Source organism: Malurus melanocephalus, unplaced genomic scaffold (assembly GCF_030028575.1).
Source record: "Malurus melanocephalus ecotype Western Australia unplaced genomic scaffold, MMel_1.1 scaffold_955, whole genome shotgun sequence".
NCBI classification, from domain to species: Eukaryota; Metazoa; Chordata; class Aves; order Passeriformes; family Maluridae; genus Malurus; species Malurus melanocephalus.
The window spans coordinates 70,876-89,908 of record NW_026624187.1 but is presented as its reverse complement, the minus strand read 5'-3'; the positions used below and the strand labels follow the sequence as shown (position 1 = coordinate 89,908).

General features: G+C 52.8%; 1 protein-coding gene across 3 annotated transcripts; it reads left to right on the top strand.

Moving 5' to 3' along the window:
- Positions 1 to 77: 77 nt before the first annotated feature.
- On the top strand, positions 78 to 19,027 carry PIP4K2B (phosphatidylinositol-5-phosphate 4-kinase type 2 beta). 3 transcript variants are annotated; one of them, XM_057386332.1, is made up of 10 exons: positions 78 to 289; positions 8,508 to 8,605; positions 9,809 to 9,905; positions 12,426 to 12,578; positions 13,408 to 13,554; positions 13,847 to 13,885; positions 15,090 to 15,203; positions 15,467 to 15,725; positions 16,193 to 16,296; positions 17,196 to 19,027. In XM_057386332.1, the coding sequence occupies exons 1-10, from the start codon at positions 110 to 112 to the stop codon at positions 17,274 to 17,276; spliced, it is 1,272 nt and encodes a 423-aa protein (XP_057242315.1). In that variant the 5' UTR covers positions 78 to 109; the 3' UTR covers positions 17,277 to 19,027. The 3 variants fall into 3 exon arrangements, with proteins under 3 accessions (XP_057242315.1, XP_057242316.1, XP_057242317.1); XM_057386333.1 differs by lacking the exon at positions 78 to 289 and adding an exon at positions 1,419 to 8,250; XM_057386334.1 differs by lacking the exon at positions 78 to 289 and adding an exon at positions 6,588 to 6,755.
- Positions 19,028 to 19,033: the final 6 nt, after the last annotated feature.

Below are 19,033 nucleotides of genomic sequence, written 5' to 3'. Positions count from 1 at the left end.
TGTCGGGGCTGGGCCGTACCACTGCGGGAGGGGGGGGCGTGCCGAGCCGGGCGAAACCATGCGGAGGCGCTGGTAGGGGGACGCGGGGAGGGGGTCTGTCGGGTCCGCCATGGCCGCGAACTGCGCGGGGGCCGCGGGAGCGGTGGCGAGCGCCGGCGCCGCGCTGGGCTCGGCCCTCAGCGCCAGCAAGACCAAGACCAAGAAGAAGCACTTCGTCTGCCAGAAGGTGAAGCTGTTCCGGGCCTCGGAGCCGCTGCTCAGCGTTCTTATGTGGGGGGCGAACCACACGGTGAGAGCTGGCGGCGCGCCCCCGCCCCCCCCCCCCCCCCCCCCCCCCCCCCCCCCCCCCCCCCCCCCCCACCCCACCCCACCCCATCCGGGGGCATCCCATCCCATCCCACCCCCCCAAATCCCCACCCCTCAGAGCCGGGAGCGGGGCCTCGTCCGCCTTACCCCCGGCCCTGGCCCTCAGCGAGTGCCCAAGTCCGCCCGGATCGGACCGTTCTCTCCCCTTCAGGCTGCGCCTTTTCTCTCCCATCCAGAGGAACCTTCCCCCCCGCGCTGAATCCCAGCCTTCCCTCCCGTTCCATCCCATTCCTGATCCAGCCCCGCCCTGGGGGCTGTGGTTCCCTTCTCCCGGGTCTCCCTCCCCAGGCAGTCTGGAGACCCCCCCTAGGTCGGGATGTCCCTCCCAGACAGGTCCCAGTGTCCCCTCACACCCACCACTGACACCTTTTCCAGCACCCTCTTTCCCGGGACTGGGGAGGGGGAGTGATGCTGTTTCGGGTGATGTTGCCGTGGCATAATTTCCCCTCTGGCACTAGGGACATGAATTTCGTACCCACAGCCCTGTTCCTGTCACAGTCCCCGGGTTTCCACACAGGACTGTCCCTCTTCCCTCTGGCCATGCCGATGAGGCATTCCCCTGTATCACAGCCCAAAGGGGACAGTCCTGTGGCTCACTTGGACAATGATGTGTCTCCCATCTCCATCTACCCAAAAAGGGGGGGCTTGGCCCCAGGTTTGTCCCATTTCATTTCAGGCCATGTGTGTCCTCTTGGCCTCAGTTCCTCTGGGAACAGGTTGGGAGAGGGAGGTGGGAGAGGGTCCCTTGAGAATCCCTGTGATGGCTCAGCTCTGATCCATCCACCTCCTTGAGTAATTCCTAAGACAATCCTTATGTTTTCTCTGGAAACTTCTCCCTGGTTTATAATGGTGGTCATGAGGATTAATTCTTGGATGTGGGTGCTGGATTATGTTCTTGGTGGTAAAAGAACCCTGAAGCCTTATCTCTTCCTCAATTAATCCATTTTTAGGGCTCAGACACACCTATTTCTCCCTTGGATTAGAGATTGTTTCCTGGAGAGTGAAAGGGATTGGGGCTTTTTTTTTTTTTTTTTATAAACAAATAACACACCAAGAAAAAAAATCCACCTTGCATTCCTGGCCTGCCTGGCTGGAATGAAAGCTTCCAAATGTGGTCTAGCACCTTCCTGCCTTTGAGGCAAAGGATGTTCCAAGTGCTCCGAGCCTTGCCCAGGAAGCAGAATAATGACTTTAATCAGGCTTTAATCAGTGGTACCATTAGGATCCCTGAAAAAATGGAAATTGTGGGATTTTTCTGGKTTTTGTTCATGGGCTCTTAGGGACAGTTGTTGCTTGCTGGGAATTGACCTGTTTTGGGGATTTTTTTTGGTGTTTTTCTTCATGGTACCTGTCTGGGCAGTAGGAGCCTGGCAGGGATTTGAGGTCCTGGATCAGGAAAATGTAATTTTGGGAGCACTTGGCTGTGAGATATTTGGGCAAAGGGAAGAAGGCGAGCTGACACTAAGTTGGTAATGAGATTATATCAGATGTGTATTAGGAAGAAATTGCTGCCAGGAAGAAGCACCAGGAAAGGGGGTGAGAAAAGTTCAGCTGTGACCTCGTCACCCTTGGAAAGGCATTTAGGATTTCCCAATAAATCCCTCCACGGGATTGGTGAGGGTTTGGTGGCTACTGTGACAGTGTGGGGAGGTGAGGGGGCTCTCTTGTCTCACCAGGAGCAGCTGCTCATCCTGGGCTGTGGCTGGGAGATGATCTTGATGCCCTGCTGATGTGGGAATTGGAATTTCATAGCTCCAGCAGATAGGCTTGGAAATAATTTAGGGAATACCGTTAAGCTTTGTTAGAAATCTTTTGGGGCATTGTTAAATTTGGCATGGGACAAGGAGGGGTGAGTGAGGAGGCTCTCAGCTGTGTCCGTAGAGTTCTGAGATCCTTGCAGTGGGAGGAGGAGAAAACAGCTCTCAGCACAAGCCTGGGGCTGTGCCAGGAAGATCCTGTCAGAATTGCTTGGATCTGGGATGAACTTTTTCACAGACAAATCAAAGGAACAACCAGTTTATGCAATGCACTGAGGAAATCCCCGTGAGTCTGTTCTCCTAGTCTGGCAACAGCCTTAAACAGGCTTGTGAGCAGCTGGGGCACGGATGGCTCTGGAGAGCATCAGAAGCACCCCAAGAACAGGACCTGCTTTCTGGCACACCAGTTTGGAGTGTTTCAATAATGGGTCTTGGCTGTCCTGGTGGTCCCCAGCCAGGGTTGGGATTGGAATTGGGGTGGGGCCGGTGTGAGCAGGGCCAAATGTGGGTGTTATGAGTCAAGCAGCTGAATTTTGGACCAGAAAACCATGGAGTGGAGGGGAAAACTTGTGTGAAAGTAGAGTCACCGAAGCTCAGCCTTGATTTGCAAGTGTTCTGTTAGACTCTGAATCCAGCAGACGTGGAGATGGTTCCTGGGGAAGCTCCTCTTGCCGTTGTCATGGCACTGGGAGAGGAGATGCAGCTCCTGGGTTTTGCTCCAGGTATGTTCTCCTGCCCTGGATGGATCTGTGTGCATGGGATGGGAAAGTTGGGATGGTTCTGGAAGGAATCGGCCATCTCCCACCCAAAGAGATGAACACAGTGTTGTATGATGCTCTGGAAACCATGGAAACAGTTGTAAAGTGCTGCTGATGGAAGGCACTGGGATCCTGGGGAGGTTGGAGAGGTGATTGTGGTTCCGTGTTTGTAGGGCCGTGATAATGCTGCTCCTCCAGGTGCTAGGTCCTCAGCTGGAAAAGATTCCTCTGCCTCTGGCTTCTGGCAGGGGCAGGAGAAAGGCATGAAGAATGCATTTTTATGGGAATGGGGAGATCTGTTGGCTGCATGGGTCTTGCCCCAGGCAGCTCCAGAGGCTCCTGGCTGGAGCAGCAGCCATCTCCCAGGCCCTTCAGGAGCGGTGCCAGCCAGCACAGAGCCCGGCTCGTTAGTATTCCAGGGAAACAGCAATGCTGGGATTTGCAGCACACTGCTCCCTGCTCCGCAGCCTTGGGTTTGGTGTTGCCATGTTCACTGTAGCCAGAGCAGCATCTGCCACATATCAAACGCTCAAAACCCATAAATTGGTGCTGGCACAGTGGGAACAGCCTGCATCGGTCCTTGCCAGCCTCGCTGTTGGCCCCGGCACTAATTGACCTCCTGAGAGAGCAGCATATGGGCCATGGCTATGCCAGCGCCTCCAAATGACCCAGGCCCTGGCTCCCAACCTCCYAAGTTCATCCAGGAGCTCCTGTTCAAATCCATATTCCAGGGGCCCTTTGGCTTTCAGGGCATGGAGAGAAAAGGGTGTTCYTGGGTGGTTCAATGAGGAAAATGGRACTAGTTTCCCTGCTCTGACACTGACTGGTGTGGCCATGGGTTGGTTGTACAACATTACGTTCTTCAGCTTTTTTGGACCAAGGGAAGCATCAGCTCTGCCCATCTGTGAGTGGACTGGGAGCACGGATGCTTCCCAGTGATGCTTTGCTGGTAAGGATGGGTGTCACTGCGTGATCCCTGTGAGAAAGCCAGGAATCCTTTCCAGCAGCATTCCAAGTACTTTTTTCAGGAAGAGGTGGGTTTGCTGTCACCAGGGGATGCTTTTTTCCCCCTCTTAAAGCATCCTGGTGTCCCCAGATGAATTATTGACTACTGGATTCACTCTTCCCTCACATTGCATAGGGGGTTGTTAGCGTGGATACTGATTAATCATGCTCTAATTCATGGAAAACAGGGTTTTTTCCTTAAACCATCACCCAGTTGCTGCTCTGTGCTAAGCAGCAGAGAAGTTTTGCTGCAGCTGTTTGTCTCCACACTGAAGTGCTTTTCCCAAGTGTCTTTTACCTCCTTCCCCAGAGCATAATAAAGTTTAACTAATGCTCACAAAGTGCTTGGAGATGCCTGATTGACAGGCTTTGAGGGGAACAAAGTATCTTTATTTTCCCCATCAAATTCCTGTTGCAAAGAATCCTGGAGAGTGGGGCTAACACTCTGTCAGCTGGATCTTGTTAGTAAACAAATTGCATTTTGCCATCAATTTGCTAATGCTAATTGCCACTTTGAGGCTCCAGTCAGGTTTTTAAACAAATTATGCCTGGCCCGTTCATCCCAACAGCTGTCCCTGAATGACAAGAAATATTGATGTGGCTCTTATTGGAGAAAGGAATTGGCTTTGGTGGTGAAGACAAATCACCAACCCAGAGTGCTGAGGAGTGTTGCTCTGAAGAATTGCAGTGACCCGGAAGTAAAAGCTTGACAGAGAGGGAGGGAGGGCGTGATTTTCCAGCCCTGGAATTGTGTTGGATTGTGTTGCCTGAGGATGAAGGGTCTGGGCAGTGGAAGAGGGTTTTAATCTCTTATTTGCTCTTGGCCCAAGCCCTGATCCTCGCTGGCTTTTCCCTCTGYACCTCTGGTATTGTGGCTGCTTTGATCTGCCTCCCCTCCCTTCTTGCAGGAGTGACTCTGGGCACGTGGGGCTCCCGGGCCTGCTTGGGACTCGCTCCTTTGTTCTTAGGACATGGCAATACCAGCGGAGAAAGGGGAATTCTCTATCTCAGTGCTCCTGATGTTGCCCTGCTGAAGATGTCAGTGGGTTTGTCTGAACTGCGCCTTGAGTTTTAAATCCTGAATGCCTCCTGGMGTCCGAGCTCTTTGTGAGGCTCTGGCAGAGCCGTTCCTGCTGTGGCTGACCTGGGAGGGGCAGGACTGGAGCTTTATCTTTGCAAAATGCAGATGGCAGTGGCAAAAAGCACTTTTTACTGGTGCACTCRGCCTGGACTGGTCCATCTTAGGTGTCTGCTGAGAAAATGCAAAACTCTGGCCAGGAGAGGACTAGGCAAAAACAAGGGCTGTTTTCCAAGGGGATTCAAGGGCTGACCAAGGCTAGAAAGTGAAGTAGATTCAAGGACAGATAAGAGCTAAAAAGTGCAGTAGATTCGAGGGCCGATCAGGGCTAAAATATCAAGTGGATTTGAGGGCAGATCGGGGCTAAAAAGCTGGAAGCCTTACGAGAACCCAGTATCACTGGGTGTGAAGGCAAATCCCTGGGCTGAGTAGCTTGTGTTCCAAATTAGCCTTTTTTTTTCCACTTTGTGGACCGCTAAAGCCTCTGTGGTGGAAGTGTGGCACCACCATGGGCACAGCCTGCTGCACCTGTGCTTTGCATTTGCTGGGATCCCCAGAACAGCCCCTGAGGGCCCAGGTGTGTGGCTGCGGTGCTGCTGCACCTGTGCCCTCTGTCCCTGCCTCCTCCAGAACAAAGAAGCACGTCCAGCATCTCCCTGCCTACCTTGTCCCCGCATCTCCAAAGATCCTGGCACAGGATCCTCCAGCTGGGAGATGCCTCTTTTTGGGAGACAGAGCCCTGGGAGCAGTCTCCCTGGGAGGCAGGGGTTGCTGAGCACCTTCCTGCTGTGCACCTTGCTGTGACCTTGCCTCGCAGAGCATAAATACCCCCGGACACACTCTGCTATATTTAATCTTCTGCTCCACGCCTCTCCCCGGGGAGAAGGCGAGAGAGCAAACATGTGCCAGGCGTTAGTCACGTTGTTGCTCCCTCCCGGAGGCTGCTCAGATTCCCCAGGGATAAGCCTGAGGAGAGAGGATCCCTCTGGAGAGGTGATAGATGCTGCTGGCCTCGGTTTTCCTTTGGGCAAGGGCTCCTCACGTTTCACTTGGCACAATTCCCATGGATTATCCTTAAGGAGGAGGGCTGGATGCTGAAGATTGTACTGTGAGATGGGAGAGTTTGGGATCCCTTTCCCAAGGGATGTGGGGGCTTTTCATTCCTCTCCGTTTGGGAAGGTGTCAAGGATGGGTATTGGTGTGAGAGCACACAATGCCTAAACAACAAAAAAATGTAAAGATTCCAACATAACAACAAAAATAAACTAAACATATCCATGTTTCCTTTCAGACWGGGGTCAGGAGCAGAGGCCCAGTGGCCAGTGCCCCAGACATGCCTCAGGGGAGAGCAGGTGGGCAGTGCTGGGTCTAGAAAGGGCCAAATCCAGATCTTGGTGCCCAGCAGCACAAACCAAATTCTTCTCCCTGTCTCTGGAATTCCAGAGCATTTCAGCAAGCTCTGGTGGAAGGAGGGAAGGGCTTCGGGAGGGTGGATTTTTTGGCTGTTTTATCTTGGGAGGAGTGAGTGCACCTCTGAAACAAGACAAAGGTATCCCGGTGCACCATTTCTGCCACTCAGGARCCTCGCAACAGGTCCTGCTCTCGCTTTGAGGTTTGTGCTGTGGCAGAAACGAGGGCACCCAGAGCTTCCTTGAAACATTTGTGTCTGAACTGCTGCCAGGGAGGAGGCAGCCTCCGAATCGCTGTTCCCTCTCAGCCGTCAGCACTCTTCCTCCGCTCTGCGAGGAGCTGATAATGGCTTGTTTGTGCCTTCCCCACGCCGGGAAGAGGGCTGGGAGMAGGCTGGGATGGGAGCAGGCGTGTGGCAGGAGCTGTGCTGTCGGGCTTCCTCTCCTGGTAGACAGCAGTAAGTAGTGGCTGGAGACAGTGCCTCTGTCTCGGTACGGAATGAGTTGTTTTCTCCTCACCCTGAGGGGGAAACTCCGCGTGGGACTGATTCAGCTCCCTGCAGCGGCTGCGAGCTGGGAGGTCCCTTCCTCACTTCGGGTCCTCTTCCCTTTTCCGTCCCCTCTGGCTCAAGGGGCAGCTTTGGTGTAGGATTGAGCTTTCAGTGCTGGAGGACTGAGCCTTCAACCGAACCCGGGTGTCAGCCTCTCCTCGCTCCGGGATTGCTGCCGGTGGGGGATGTGGGATATTATTCATTCATCCRTGCAGCGTTTTCCATGCATCCCAGACTTTCCGTGGCAGCGCACGATGCTGCTGTGAGGGGAATGCGGGGCAGGGCTTTTGCAGGGCTCCACCTCCGCGGAGCCGCGGCCGGTTTGCTTCCCGCTTATCTGTTGTGTGGGATGGCTGTCTCTGAAAATAGCCATTTTCCTTCCTGGCACCGACGATGTGTCTTTCTCTCCAGTCTGACGTGTGTTAAATCTGAGTTTTCGTGGCAATGATGGAGAAAGGGAAGGGTAAGCACGGGTTCCGTGGAATCAGCTAACGGCACGGCCCCGGGGCTGAACCCCCACAGTCTCTTCGGAGCTGAGCAGGGGTGTGGCAGCAATTTGGGCGGTGCTATGTGTCATGCTGCTTGCAGGGAATGAGGAATCCCAGAGCTGGATCCCTTTCCTCAGCCTGACAGGCTTGGCCCCTGCTCGCAGCCAGCGGGGAAGTTTTCCAGAAGCTTTCCGAGTGTGCTGAGAGTCACTTGACCTGCTGAAGACTTTGGTGCTGGGAACAGCCCCCAGAGCTGACTCGTAGTCAGACCCCACTGGTGCCAGTGATGTCTGCCTCTGTCTCCAGCATTACCTGCCAGGTGCAGCCATCATGGGAACGGAGCTGGGGTGAAATTGCTTTCTAAATCCAGACTGTTAACAGGAGTTCAGTGAGATGGGACTCATATGTAGTCCCTGCAAAGGAAACTGTCCCTGGGAGACTCAGAATCCTCTTGATCTGCTATTGATTCTGGTACAGTCTTGTCAGTGATTTCAGTGACTGGAGCAGGACAGCCAGACACAGTCCAGAGGTGGATTTCTATTTTATTGTTATTATTATTATTATTAATGCTGCAACTGCTGGGTGCTGCAGCATGAACCTGCCTGTACAATAGTAGCTGAACATTCATTCTTCTCCTTCCCTGTGTTCCTGTGGCTGCCACGCATGACTAAGGAGCAAAAACAATCTAGTGGAGTGACTCATCCCTCCCAAGAAGGTGGGATGAGAGCAACAGGAGACAGCAAGCATGGAAACGACATCCCACAGGGAGCTGAGCTGAGCTTCACCAAAGCTCCAGAGCCTGTGTGTGGCCGAGGCTTTGGTCATCATGGCTTGTGAGGTTTGTCTTGTGTGTCTTGGATGGAGGGTGGAAGGGGAAAGGAGGAAAGAGTAGAGGATGGCTCGGGAGGATTCACCATATCATGGAATGAGGTGCTGCTGTGGTCCGTAACCACGGTGTTGCCCAGTTGCTTCTATCTAAGCGGTCGTGGTGCCCCATACCACCTCCTGGGGTGTTGGGCATCCTCGTGAGTCCCCTGACAGTCCCTGCAGGGCTGTGGGACAGGCCTTCGAGTCTTCTTTCCCTTTCTCTTGCAGATCAATGAGCTTAGCAATGTTCCTGTCCCTGTCATGCTAATGCCTGATGACTTTAAAGCCTACAGTAAGATTAAGGTGGACAATCATCTATTCAACAAGTAAGTAGGTGCTTCCCAACCTCTCTGGAGGCAGAGCTTTATGCTGGGAGGCAAGCTGGCCTGGGGGTAGGCCTTCTGGATTGTTCCCAGCTGAAGTCCAGGAGAATCCAGCCTGGCTGCACACAAGTCCCTGCCTTGTGCCCTGCCCAGACCCTTGGACAGGATGTGGTGGGGTCAGTCTGTCACTGAGTTGCTCTTTGGTGGCTTGGTTTCTGTCCTTTGAGGGATAAGACAGTTTACAGGAGGCAGGTCTACCCCTGGCCCAAGGGGTCTYTCTAGAGTTATCCCTGTCTCCTCTTCCTGAGAAATCCATTTTTGGAAGCCCTTTTGAAGTCGTGGTTTTGGCTGGTGCTCAGAGCTGTGCTCTACACCCTGGCTCTGTGTGCACAGGGGTGCAGCGCTCCCTGATGAATCCTTTGTTTTCACCCAGTTTTCCAGGGATCAGCTTTGGATATTGGGAGTGTGATTGGAAAGTTTGTCTTCCCTGGCACATACAAGGTGCGGGATCTGCTCTTCCCCTTCTCCTTCAGAGATCTGAGCTCCCCTTGTGTTGCTGCGAAGTCTTCTCATTGAGARCGAGCTGCCAAATTCTCCCTCTGCATCCAAGCAGGAGCAAACTCTGCTCCTCCCCACTGGACAGGATCAGGGCTTTGGTAGGAGCAGATGCAGTGAAAGGGAGTTGTCACCGTGTCCCCCTGTCCTGTGCCCCCCCTGGCAGCAGAGCCAGGCTGGAGCTGATTTCCCCCCTCTCTGGGTGCTCTGGCTGAGATGGTTYGTAGTGTGTTGACCTTTCTTCTGCTGAGTGATCTGATGTGATCCAAGCCCAGAGCCCACCCCCTCCGCCCTGGCAGCTTCTGTGCATGTGGGGACAGCTGTGACTGCGCCAAACAAAGCAGCGCAGGAGGGGCGGGGGGAGAAGTGATTCCCTCAGATCTGGCCTTGTGACAGAGCAGATTGTTCTGGCAGACAGGCARTCTCTGAAGCAATCATCCTGGCAGCCTGTCAGCGCGGATCCTGCAGGATTTCTGTGGAGAGATCCTTTTGTGGGCATCCCAACAAACAAGTGAGCTGCCCTAACCAGGGGAGAGCAAGGTCAGGAGGAGCTGGGATGTCCGGGAGCCTGGCAGGGAGGTGGGAGTCAATGTGGAATTGCATTTCGCAGGCTGATCATTGCACACAATTCTCTTTTCTGCCCTGCCCTAGGGAAAACCTGCCAAGTCGCTTTAAATTCAAGGAGTATTGTCCACTGGTGTTCCGGAACCTCCGGGAAAGATTTGGGATCGATGATCAAGACTACCAGGTATCCTCTCTTCTCTTCCTTACCCTCCTGATACCTTTCCTAGGACAGAGCAGCCACCCTGACAGAAAATGCAGCRGAGAAGAAGACAGGGTAGAGAAACCATGGTACAAACATTGCTACCAGCAGCTTTTTGAGTTTGTAATTGTGTTTTGAGYGGTTTCATCTTAACCACAGCAGTGGAGTGGATCTTGCTGTGCCAAGCACTGGCCATAGGAGAAGGTGATCCCTGCTCCCAAGGCACAAAACAGGGGGCACAAATGGCTGTGGACAGGCAGAARATGTGGACAGGAGGATAATAATGATCCGGTGTGGAATATCTGCAAGGAAAACGAATCTGTCATGTTTTTTACAGATTCAGGTGAATCTGCTGCTTTCAACCTAGTGTATGTTGTTGAATTGGGTGTATCAGGGGCCTCCTGCTTTGGGATACGTCCCCTAATGCCAGAGGGTCTGACTTTCCTCGGAGAGGAGAGCCTGTTGTTAACGCTGCTGGGCTCAACTCCAGTGAGAGGGAGATGCCATAGCTTGGCTGCTGCAGCAGGACCACCGTTCTTGAACCCAGCCCTGTGCACGAGGAGATGAGGAGAGGCAGCTGATGGGAGATCACACAAGCCAGGGGCAGGCAGAGCAGAGCTGGGGAGGCCATGGTGGCCGTGTGGCCGTTGGCAGGCCAGGTGTCATGGAACTGCACCCACTGTCCCAGTCCACGCTCAGTGACAGAGCGGGCASGATGGCAGGGACATCCCCTGGAGCACTCCCTGGAAAGGCACATAGGGGAGTGCAACAGGCTCTCTACTCGCTCCACATGCTCCGTGTATGCTGGGGAGAGGAGCCAGGAGAGGGCTGGTCCTACTGATCCCAAACCGCTGCCCTCTGTGCCTGTGTCACACCCCTTTGTGATCACACCCTCCCCAACTCTGACTCACACTCTCAGTATCCAATTTGTCATTTACACTTCCCCTGTCATTCTGACGGGTTGCTTCTCCCATCTCGGGACTGGTTTGACTTTTTTTGAAGTGTCCATCTGGAACAGAGAACATTAATAATTGAACTTAATTCAGGTGGGTAAAATGTGATGGCTCAAGTGGGAAYGGAGCCAGAATGTCAAATTTAACACCTGAACTGTGGGAGAGGTGTGAGTGACAGGAAGGGAACGGAGGAAAACGAAGGGCTGTGAATTCAGAAATGCTCYATGTGGTCATGATTTCTGCTTCCCAGCTCCAGAAGAAAAGCTCTGTGGTTTTGAGGTGAGGGCTGATTAAACTGCCTGGCACAGACGCCTCTGCAAATGTCAGCAAGAAGCAAAGGAGATTTTTCTATTTGCCTTTATTTTCCTGACGCTTTCTAAAGCTGTTGGCAGCAGCCAAGTTTTCCCCCTGCCTCATTAAAGTTTCAAAAGCTTTAAATGCTCTGTTCTGAGAGGAAACCTCTTGGCTCACTTGCGGCATGACATGGTAAATCTCTGTCTCTGAGCAGGCTCCCTCTGCTGCCAGAGCTGAGGGAAAGGGACAGAGCAATGCTGCTGTCACCTTAAAAAAAAMCCCAAAAAAATAGCCTGAAACACAGTAGCCAGCCCACTTTTGCTGGAAAACACAGCTCCTTTGCTGAGGGTCACTATGCAAGTGTTGCTACTGCTGTGTATCAGAGCCCTCCCCTTCCATGATAAGGAAATGCTGGTTCGAGGTTGCTGTGATGATGAAATGAAATCTGGACAGAGGCTGGTGACTGGGCAGGAGGTGGGAGGTGGAGTGGACACCCAGGTGACAGGTGACCTGCTTGGCCTGAAGTGTGAGGAGGGGCAGCTATCACCRAGGGAGTAGCTCGCAGCAGGTGCCACTACCTGGAGAGAGGCAGCAGAACAAAGAGCTCCTCTTGTGGCTCAGGGGATTGATCCCTGCTCTGCAGTTTTCCTGGGATTTTCCAGCCCCACCACCAGGCTGAGGGGAAGCTGCGCTGTCTGTTGCTAAGGGTGGAGACAGGGATCTAAAGGCAAATGCTGCTGGTTGTCAGAAGAACCAAGCTATTTATACTCATCTTGTACATCCAGGGGTAAGAACAGTGGAGCTTGAGCGGGGCTTCTGGTGCAGCATGTCCTGTGAAGAATCCCCAGGCCAGACTAAGCTGCTTTTTGATGGAGAAGCCACCAGGCCATTTCAGTTGTTTCATTCTGGTTTTCCTTAAACCTTAGAAATATCCTGACTGTTCTTAAATCCCTGGGAGGAAATGCTGAGAACTTGTGGCTTGTGCATCCTACTTCCTTAAAAACCCTTYCGTAAAAAACGCCTTCCAAAACCTTTGCTCCAGATGTTGGAGCAAAACCCGCTAGCAAATCCCGGACCCAGGCAGAAGCTTTAAAAACCACACCCAGATTTTCCAACACTTGGGTTTTACCCTCAGCACTGCCAAACCCAGGGTTCCCACTTGGAATGGGTGCTCTGAGTCGGTCCTGCGGAGCTGGCCCTACTTCCCAAGGGAAGGGGTGGCTCCTGGCAGCCCTCCCACACTGTGTCTGTCCCCCAGAACTCGGTGACGCGCAGCGCCCCGGTGAACAGCGACAGCCAGGGCCGCTGTGGTGCCCGCTTCCTCACCACCTATGACAGGAGGTTTGTCATCAAGGCTGTGTCCAGCGAGGACGTCGCAGAGATGCACAACATCCTCAAGAAGTATCACCAGGTACGGTGAGTCTGGAACCCCCCCATGCACTTCTTGGGATCTGATGAGGCTCTGGAGCTTGGATTCACAGCTGGCAGAGCTTGCCCAGAGGTTTTCACAGACAGAATCACACAGAATGAACAAGGCTGGAAGAGACCTTCAARATCATCAAGTCCAATTATGACCAAACACCTCCTCATCAACTAAACCCTTTTTTGGGGTTTTGCGGGAAAAAGCCAAGGTTGTGGGACAAATGTAACCCAGCACCTGTTTGTGGTGCTGAGGCCCTTCCCAGCTCACCCTGATCCTTACATCAATCAATTATGGATCCCTGGTACCTGAGACCTGCAAACAGCCTCCTAATCAGAATTTCCAGGGGGACTGGAGAGGAGCAGGGAGGGGAGGCAAAGTGGGACAGCTGGAAATGTCCTGGTCCGTGTGATGTGCCAGCCCATTGGCTCTGCACTTCTGGGCACACGGAGGTGGAGCTGGGCAGTGCCAGTGCACACCTGGCCTGGCACACACAGAGTCATAGAATCCCACGGTGGTTTGGATTGGGAGGCACCTTGGAGATCACCCATTCCCACCCTGCTGCCACGGGCAGGATGGCACTCCCTGGCCAGCCTGCTCAGGGAATGGAATGGTCTGTCCCAGCTCAGGGCTGGCAGATCCCCGCCAAACTTTAACTTCTTTCTTTGAGATCCCAGGAGTTGTTCCAAGCCTCTTTTCCTTTCCTGTTGGTGTTAGGCAGCTTTGCTCCATCATCTCACCAAGCTTGTGTCCCATCAGAGGTGGGCTCTGTGTGACACATCTGTTTTTCCCTGCCCTCCCCTTCCCCGCTGTCCCACAGTTCATCGTGGAGTGCCACGGCAATACCCTTCTGCCCCAGTTCCTGGGTATGTACCGGCTCACCGTGGACGGCGTGGAGACCTACATGGTGGTCACCAGGAACGTGTTCAGCCACAGGCTGACCGTGCACAGGAAATACGACCTGAAGGTGAGGGCTGGGCAAGGCTGGAATAGTTGGTCCTGGTAACTCCCACTTCGTGTACTTTGGGTTTTGCTCAGGGGATCAGGATTTGGGGGGCTGTGGATGGAGCCTGAGGTTCAAATGTTGATCCATTTGCCCATCCCAAGGAGGTCACTAAAAGGGGGTTGAGCACTGATTTTGAAAGTATTTTTGTTGTTTTCTTGCATGGAGAAATGCAGTGGTGTCAATGAACTCATCGGGAATATGACTCACAGTGCAGTAAATGATATTTTATTCTTTTTTTTTTGTATTTTATCAGGGCTCAACAGTATCCAGGGAAGCAAGTGACAAAGAGAAGGTATGGAGCCATCCCTGGCCAGCCTTTCCTTTCTCCTGATGGCTGGAAGCAGATGGGATCCAACTGACTTCCCTTTTCCAAAGGGGTATTTGAGTAGGGAATATATCCACAGCCCCTGAATTTAATCTGTTCCTGTGCCCCCTCTCAGGCTGTGCTCTGGCGGAGGAGGAGCTGGTTCTGCCAGGAGTGGGGGGCACCTCTGGGGGGACAGTCCCAGCAGAGCCAAACCCCACAGTGGGGCATTGGCATCTCCGTGGAAGGGTTTCTTTACAGCAATCCCTGAGTCCCAACCCAGTGCAGGTTGGAGGTAGATTTCCCAGCAGATGCTTTTCTAAACCAGACTAGCTCCTCTCAGATCTTTGGCATGTTCCTAAACCTCACTTCTGGTGSCGGTGGGGGGAGTTCAGGACTAAACATACTGCCTGAGCAAAACTTCTGGGATGCTGCCTTGAAATTCCTGTGGAAATCACATCAGTGGCCTGTGCTGTTATGTTTTGCCATATGAGCATGGGATTTTCAGGTTTGCAGGTCTACTCCAGCCTGCCCTAAAAGGAGGTCTCAGCCAGGAGCCAGGGAGCTCCCATTGGCACTCAATCCTCTGGCATCACCAGGCCCGAGTGTCCACAGCTTTCTGGCCTGTGCAGTTTGGCTGTTCATGAGGTCACAAAGCCACCAACACTCCTGTTATTCTAAATAATTGAATTCCCAATTATTGTGAATTATTAGCACTTGTACCAAGGGGTTGTTAAGTTCTTCCTCATCCCCAGAAATCCTCAGGGATTGCTAATACAAGCAGATTCCTCAGAAAATAGTAGGTTTAACTTTTTCCTCAGTTCTTTAGGGAGAGAAGCTTGTTTTTATTTCCCCAAGCCTTGATCCCTTTCCCCCTGCAGTCAGAAGACAAGAAAATGAGTTTCTTCTCAATTCTGGAAGCTGCTTGGAGCATGCCTGGCTGGGGCCCAGCTATCAGCCTTTAAAGCTGGTTTGTTCCACATCTCCCTCAAGCTTTCCTGTWGGTCCAGCTAAGCCCACGGATTCCCTGACAATTCCTGATGTCATTTCCATCCTCAGTGGACTTTGGGCAGCCAAAAGGGCCCACACTGACCAGAGCCTGTTCCATAAACTCCCAGTTGCTGCTGGCTTCTTGTGCCAGCCCTCCCCTGGGAGTGAGCTGGGGAATTTGACCGCAGGCTTTTTGTTGCAGGCCAAGGATCTCCCAACGTTCAAGGACAACGACTTCTTGAATGAGGGTCAGAAGCTGCATGTTGGAGAAGAGAGTAAAAAGAACTTCCTTGAAAAGCTGAAGCGGGATGTGGAGGTAGTTTCCTTGGGGGACAGCTATGCTCTGTCTCCTGTCACTGGATCCTCGCTGCTGGCTCCAGGGGGGCAGTAGTGACTGGAAAACTTGCTGGAGCTCAGTCAGGGCTGTGCTGAGGGCAGTGGGCCTGTACAGATTCTCTRCAGTCACAGGAGGGTTTAGCTCTCACTCCAGCTGTTGCTTAGGGAGGCACCCACAGGATAGGGCTGAGCGTTCCCAATCCCATGCAGGCCCCACCCGTCTCACTGCTCCCTCTCTCCCAGTTTTTAGCCCAGCTGAAGATCATGGATTACAGCCTCCTGGTGGGCATCCACGACGTGGACCGGGCTGAGCAGGAGGAGATGGAAGTGGAGGACCGGGCAGAGGACGAAGAGTGTGAGAACGATGGCCTGATGGGGAACCCCATCTCCTCCTACGGGACCCCCCCTGACAGCCCTGGCAACCTCCTCAACTACCCCCGCTTCTTCGGGCCTGGCGAATTCGACCCCTCCGTGGATGTGTACGCCATGAAGAGCCATGACAGTGAGTGGGGAGAGCTGTGGAGAGCTGTGGAGGGTAGCAGGGGTGTAGGAAAGCTGTGGAGGAGGGATGGAGGGCAGGGAAGGTGTCCCAAGCTCAGTGGAGGGGGAGGGCTGTCCCTGCCCAGCCCCTCTGCTTTGGGCAGTTGCTGGTGGTGGCTGGAGCAGGGACAAAGGATGCTTGCAGAGAGGTGGCACATTCAGGGAGCCCCTGGTAGGCTGGTCCGGTCACCTCCTCTGCCCTTTTGCAGCCTTCATCTGCCTTTGCTTTGGCTTTGAGTTGCTCCAAGCTGGCCCTRCCTGGTGTTTCTGGAGCAGGGGTGCAGCTGGGGGTATTCAGGGGCTACAGCAGAGGGTGCCCCAGGGGTGTTCCTGGGCAGGGGGTGCAGCTGGAGGTGCCCAGGGGTCTGAGCCCCTCTCTTGCCTCGCTGGCTGTGCCCAGGGAGTCTGAGCCACTCTCTTGCCCCACAGGTGCCCCCAGGAAGGAAGTTTATTTCATGGCCATCATAGACATCCTCACGCCCTACGACACCAAGAAGAAAGCTGCACACGCTGCCAAAACAGTGAAACACGGGGTGAGCCTGGCCCAGGGATGGGGGGAGCTCTGGAGCTTCTGCTCTGCAGCATCTCTGGGGATGTGTGGGGTGTCTCCTGACACTGATTTCCCTGCCAGAGTAGGAATTCTCTGGTGCCTGTGCTCAGCACTTCCCTCGGTGTCTCCTCAGGGTGGCCCAGAGAGGTTTTCCCTGCAGCTGTTTGGGGATAATTTGTATTTACATCCAATTTGGGAGGTACTCACAGAGCAGCAATGGACCAGCTGCAGGGTGACACAGGGTGACACACAGCGCTTCCCTACCGCTACTGCTGTATCCTGTCAGYCAGCCTGAGCTTCCCAGAAGGGCTTGGGAAAAGCCAAGTTTAGCAGGACGTGRAATTATGGAATTAAGGTTGGAAAAGTCCTTTAAGATCAAGTCCAGCCATCCACCCAGCACCACTGTGTGGAGTTTATAGGGAATCATGGAATGCTGAGGTGGAAGGGACCCATTAGGGTCATAGAGTTCAGCTCCTGGTCCTGCACAGGACTATCCAAACAGTCCCACTGTGTGCATCCCTGGRAGCATTGTCCACACATTCCTTGAACTCTGGCAGCCTTGGGTCCATGCCCATTCCCTCGGGAGCCTTTTCCAGGCGTCCGACACCGTCTGAGGGAAAAAACTTCTCATGCTATCCAGCCTAGCCCTCCCCTGACTCAGCCCCATGCCATTAGRAATTCTTTACACTCCTAAATCCCTAAGCCACAACAAACAAACCCAATGCCTTTACTCTGGACATACACCTGGCGCTAAAACCATTTTCCCTGTGTGTCTCTCCAAACCGGTTGGATTTTTCCTAACTGTGGATGTGCCCCAGCAGCGAGGCTGTAGTGCTCTGACCCCTCCCTGCCCACCCTGACCACCGCACGTCTCTCCTGCAGGCTGGTGCCGAGATCTCCACCGTGAACCCTGAGCAGTACTCGAAGCGCTTCAATGAATTCATCTCCAACATCCTGACATAGTCGTGCTCGGCCCGCAGCCGGGAGCCGCGAGCAGAGGGGCTCCTGCGGCCCGTGGCCCCCAACAGACACTGTGGGCTGTGTGTGGAGTGTGTGTGACGTGCCAGGGTAGCGCCATGTGGAGACCTCATCCTCGGGGTGCCCTCAGACAGCCTGCTTGTCCCACTTGGGAAAAGTGGGGTTCAATGTTACAGAAGTGCCCAGACGTAAGATTTGAGGGCTTTTTCAAACAAGCCAAGTGCATTGTTTTCAGCACTGCTCTTTCTAGTGACATTTTCTCCTCTCCGATGCAGAGAATCCCRGAGGGATCATGTGTGACATGTGGCACTGTGTCCAAGGGGTGGCTCCAGAGCACGGTCAGTGGCAGTGAAGCAGTGCCTGATTCCACAAACCACTCCTTTTTTTTGTTGTTTTCTTTYGTTGTTGTTGTTGTCGTTGTTGTTTTATTGGACCGTCTTTTTCCCAGAAAGACACCCCTTTTATTTCCCTCTCGGTAGGAGTTGGAAGGAAAATAACTCACCATTTCAAGGATGGAAAATATAACTCTGATAAGGAGTAGTWGCTGAACTTTAGGTAAATTCAGACTGGGACACTTTATATTTTTTTGGTTAATTTAAGGAATGAAAAAAAAAGAACAAACTTTTTTTGTAACTGCACTTGATTTAGGAGAAAGACGAGGGAAGTGAACATCTACCAAAGATGAGCTCTRAAAAAAACTGAAAAAAGGTGTAACTCCCAGAACCTAAAAAAACAACCAATGTGAGAAGTGAGAGGCATTGACCAACCTCAGCTCATAATGTGCTCAGACCCGTTGTTGTGCTTTTCAATTGGCCAGCTCTAAAGATTACCTAAAGAGCAAAAAGAAACATTTTAAAAAAGAGCATTGTATACTCTCCGGGCTAAGATTTTGGGATGTTTCCCTGTGGCGCCTTAGTCAAGAATGGCTGCATCTCTTAGGTCACCATCGCAGTTCTGCCAGTGTTAATTAGCTAATAGATAGTTCAGTCTTCCTTCCCCACCCCATCTGCAACAGGTACTTGAATCGGTGTCCTGACAGAGGTTCCTGGGTTGCTTGGGTTGTGGTTTTTTTTTATTTTTATTTTTAAAAATGTGACTTGCACACGAAGGAATTGGACTCGCTGCCAGTGGGGAGTGCTGGGAGCTGGGACTGGAGCAGCCCCACRGCTCCAGAGAGGATTCAGGACCCAAGCTGGGGCTGCTCTCATCGTCCCCTGCTCCAAACCTCTCTCTGGAGCCACAGCCACCGAGTGGAAATGTTCGAACTCCGGCGCCAGTTTCTTTTCCAGCCCCTCTCTGAAGGATTTGGGACTGATTGGAGTGACTGCAAACGTCTTGTTTTCTCTCCAGAATGGTTGTGACCCTTTCACAGCCAAGCTTGGCAGACTCGCTTTGAGTTTYGTTCATTCTGCTGCACAGAGTTACAGACCTTTCGGTCCTTTGGAGGTTTTTTTTGGAGGGAGGGCTTTTTTTTTTTTTTTAATTTCCACTCTCTTTTAAAGCAGGATTTAGCATTTTGAACAAACTTCTTGCAGTTGAAACATGTTGCTTAATCTGCCTTGAAACTGTTTTTTCACATATGCCTTTGTTTGGGGAATAAGCTTTGTTTGGAATGTCTGTCCTGTGCTGTAACAGTTTTGCCCTGTGGAATTTTGGTCCTTTGGAGAGATAACTGGTGCTCTTCACATCCTGGTAATTTTCTCTGGACTGGTAATTTTCCCTGGACTTAACTCTGGCTCTGG

Coding starts and splice junctions, on each gene's coding strand:
- PIP4K2B (XM_057386332.1), top strand. CDS start 110: ATGGCCGCGAACTGCGCGGGGGCCGCGGGAGCGGTGGCGAGCGCCGGC. Junction 290..8,507: donor TGTGGGGGGCGAACCACACG/GTGAGAGCTGGC, acceptor TTTCTCTTGCAG/ATCAATGAGCTTAGCAATGT. Junction 13,886..15,089: donor AAGCAAGTGACAAAGAGAAG/GTATGGAGCCAT, acceptor TTTTTGTTGCAG/GCCAAGGATCTCCCAACGTT.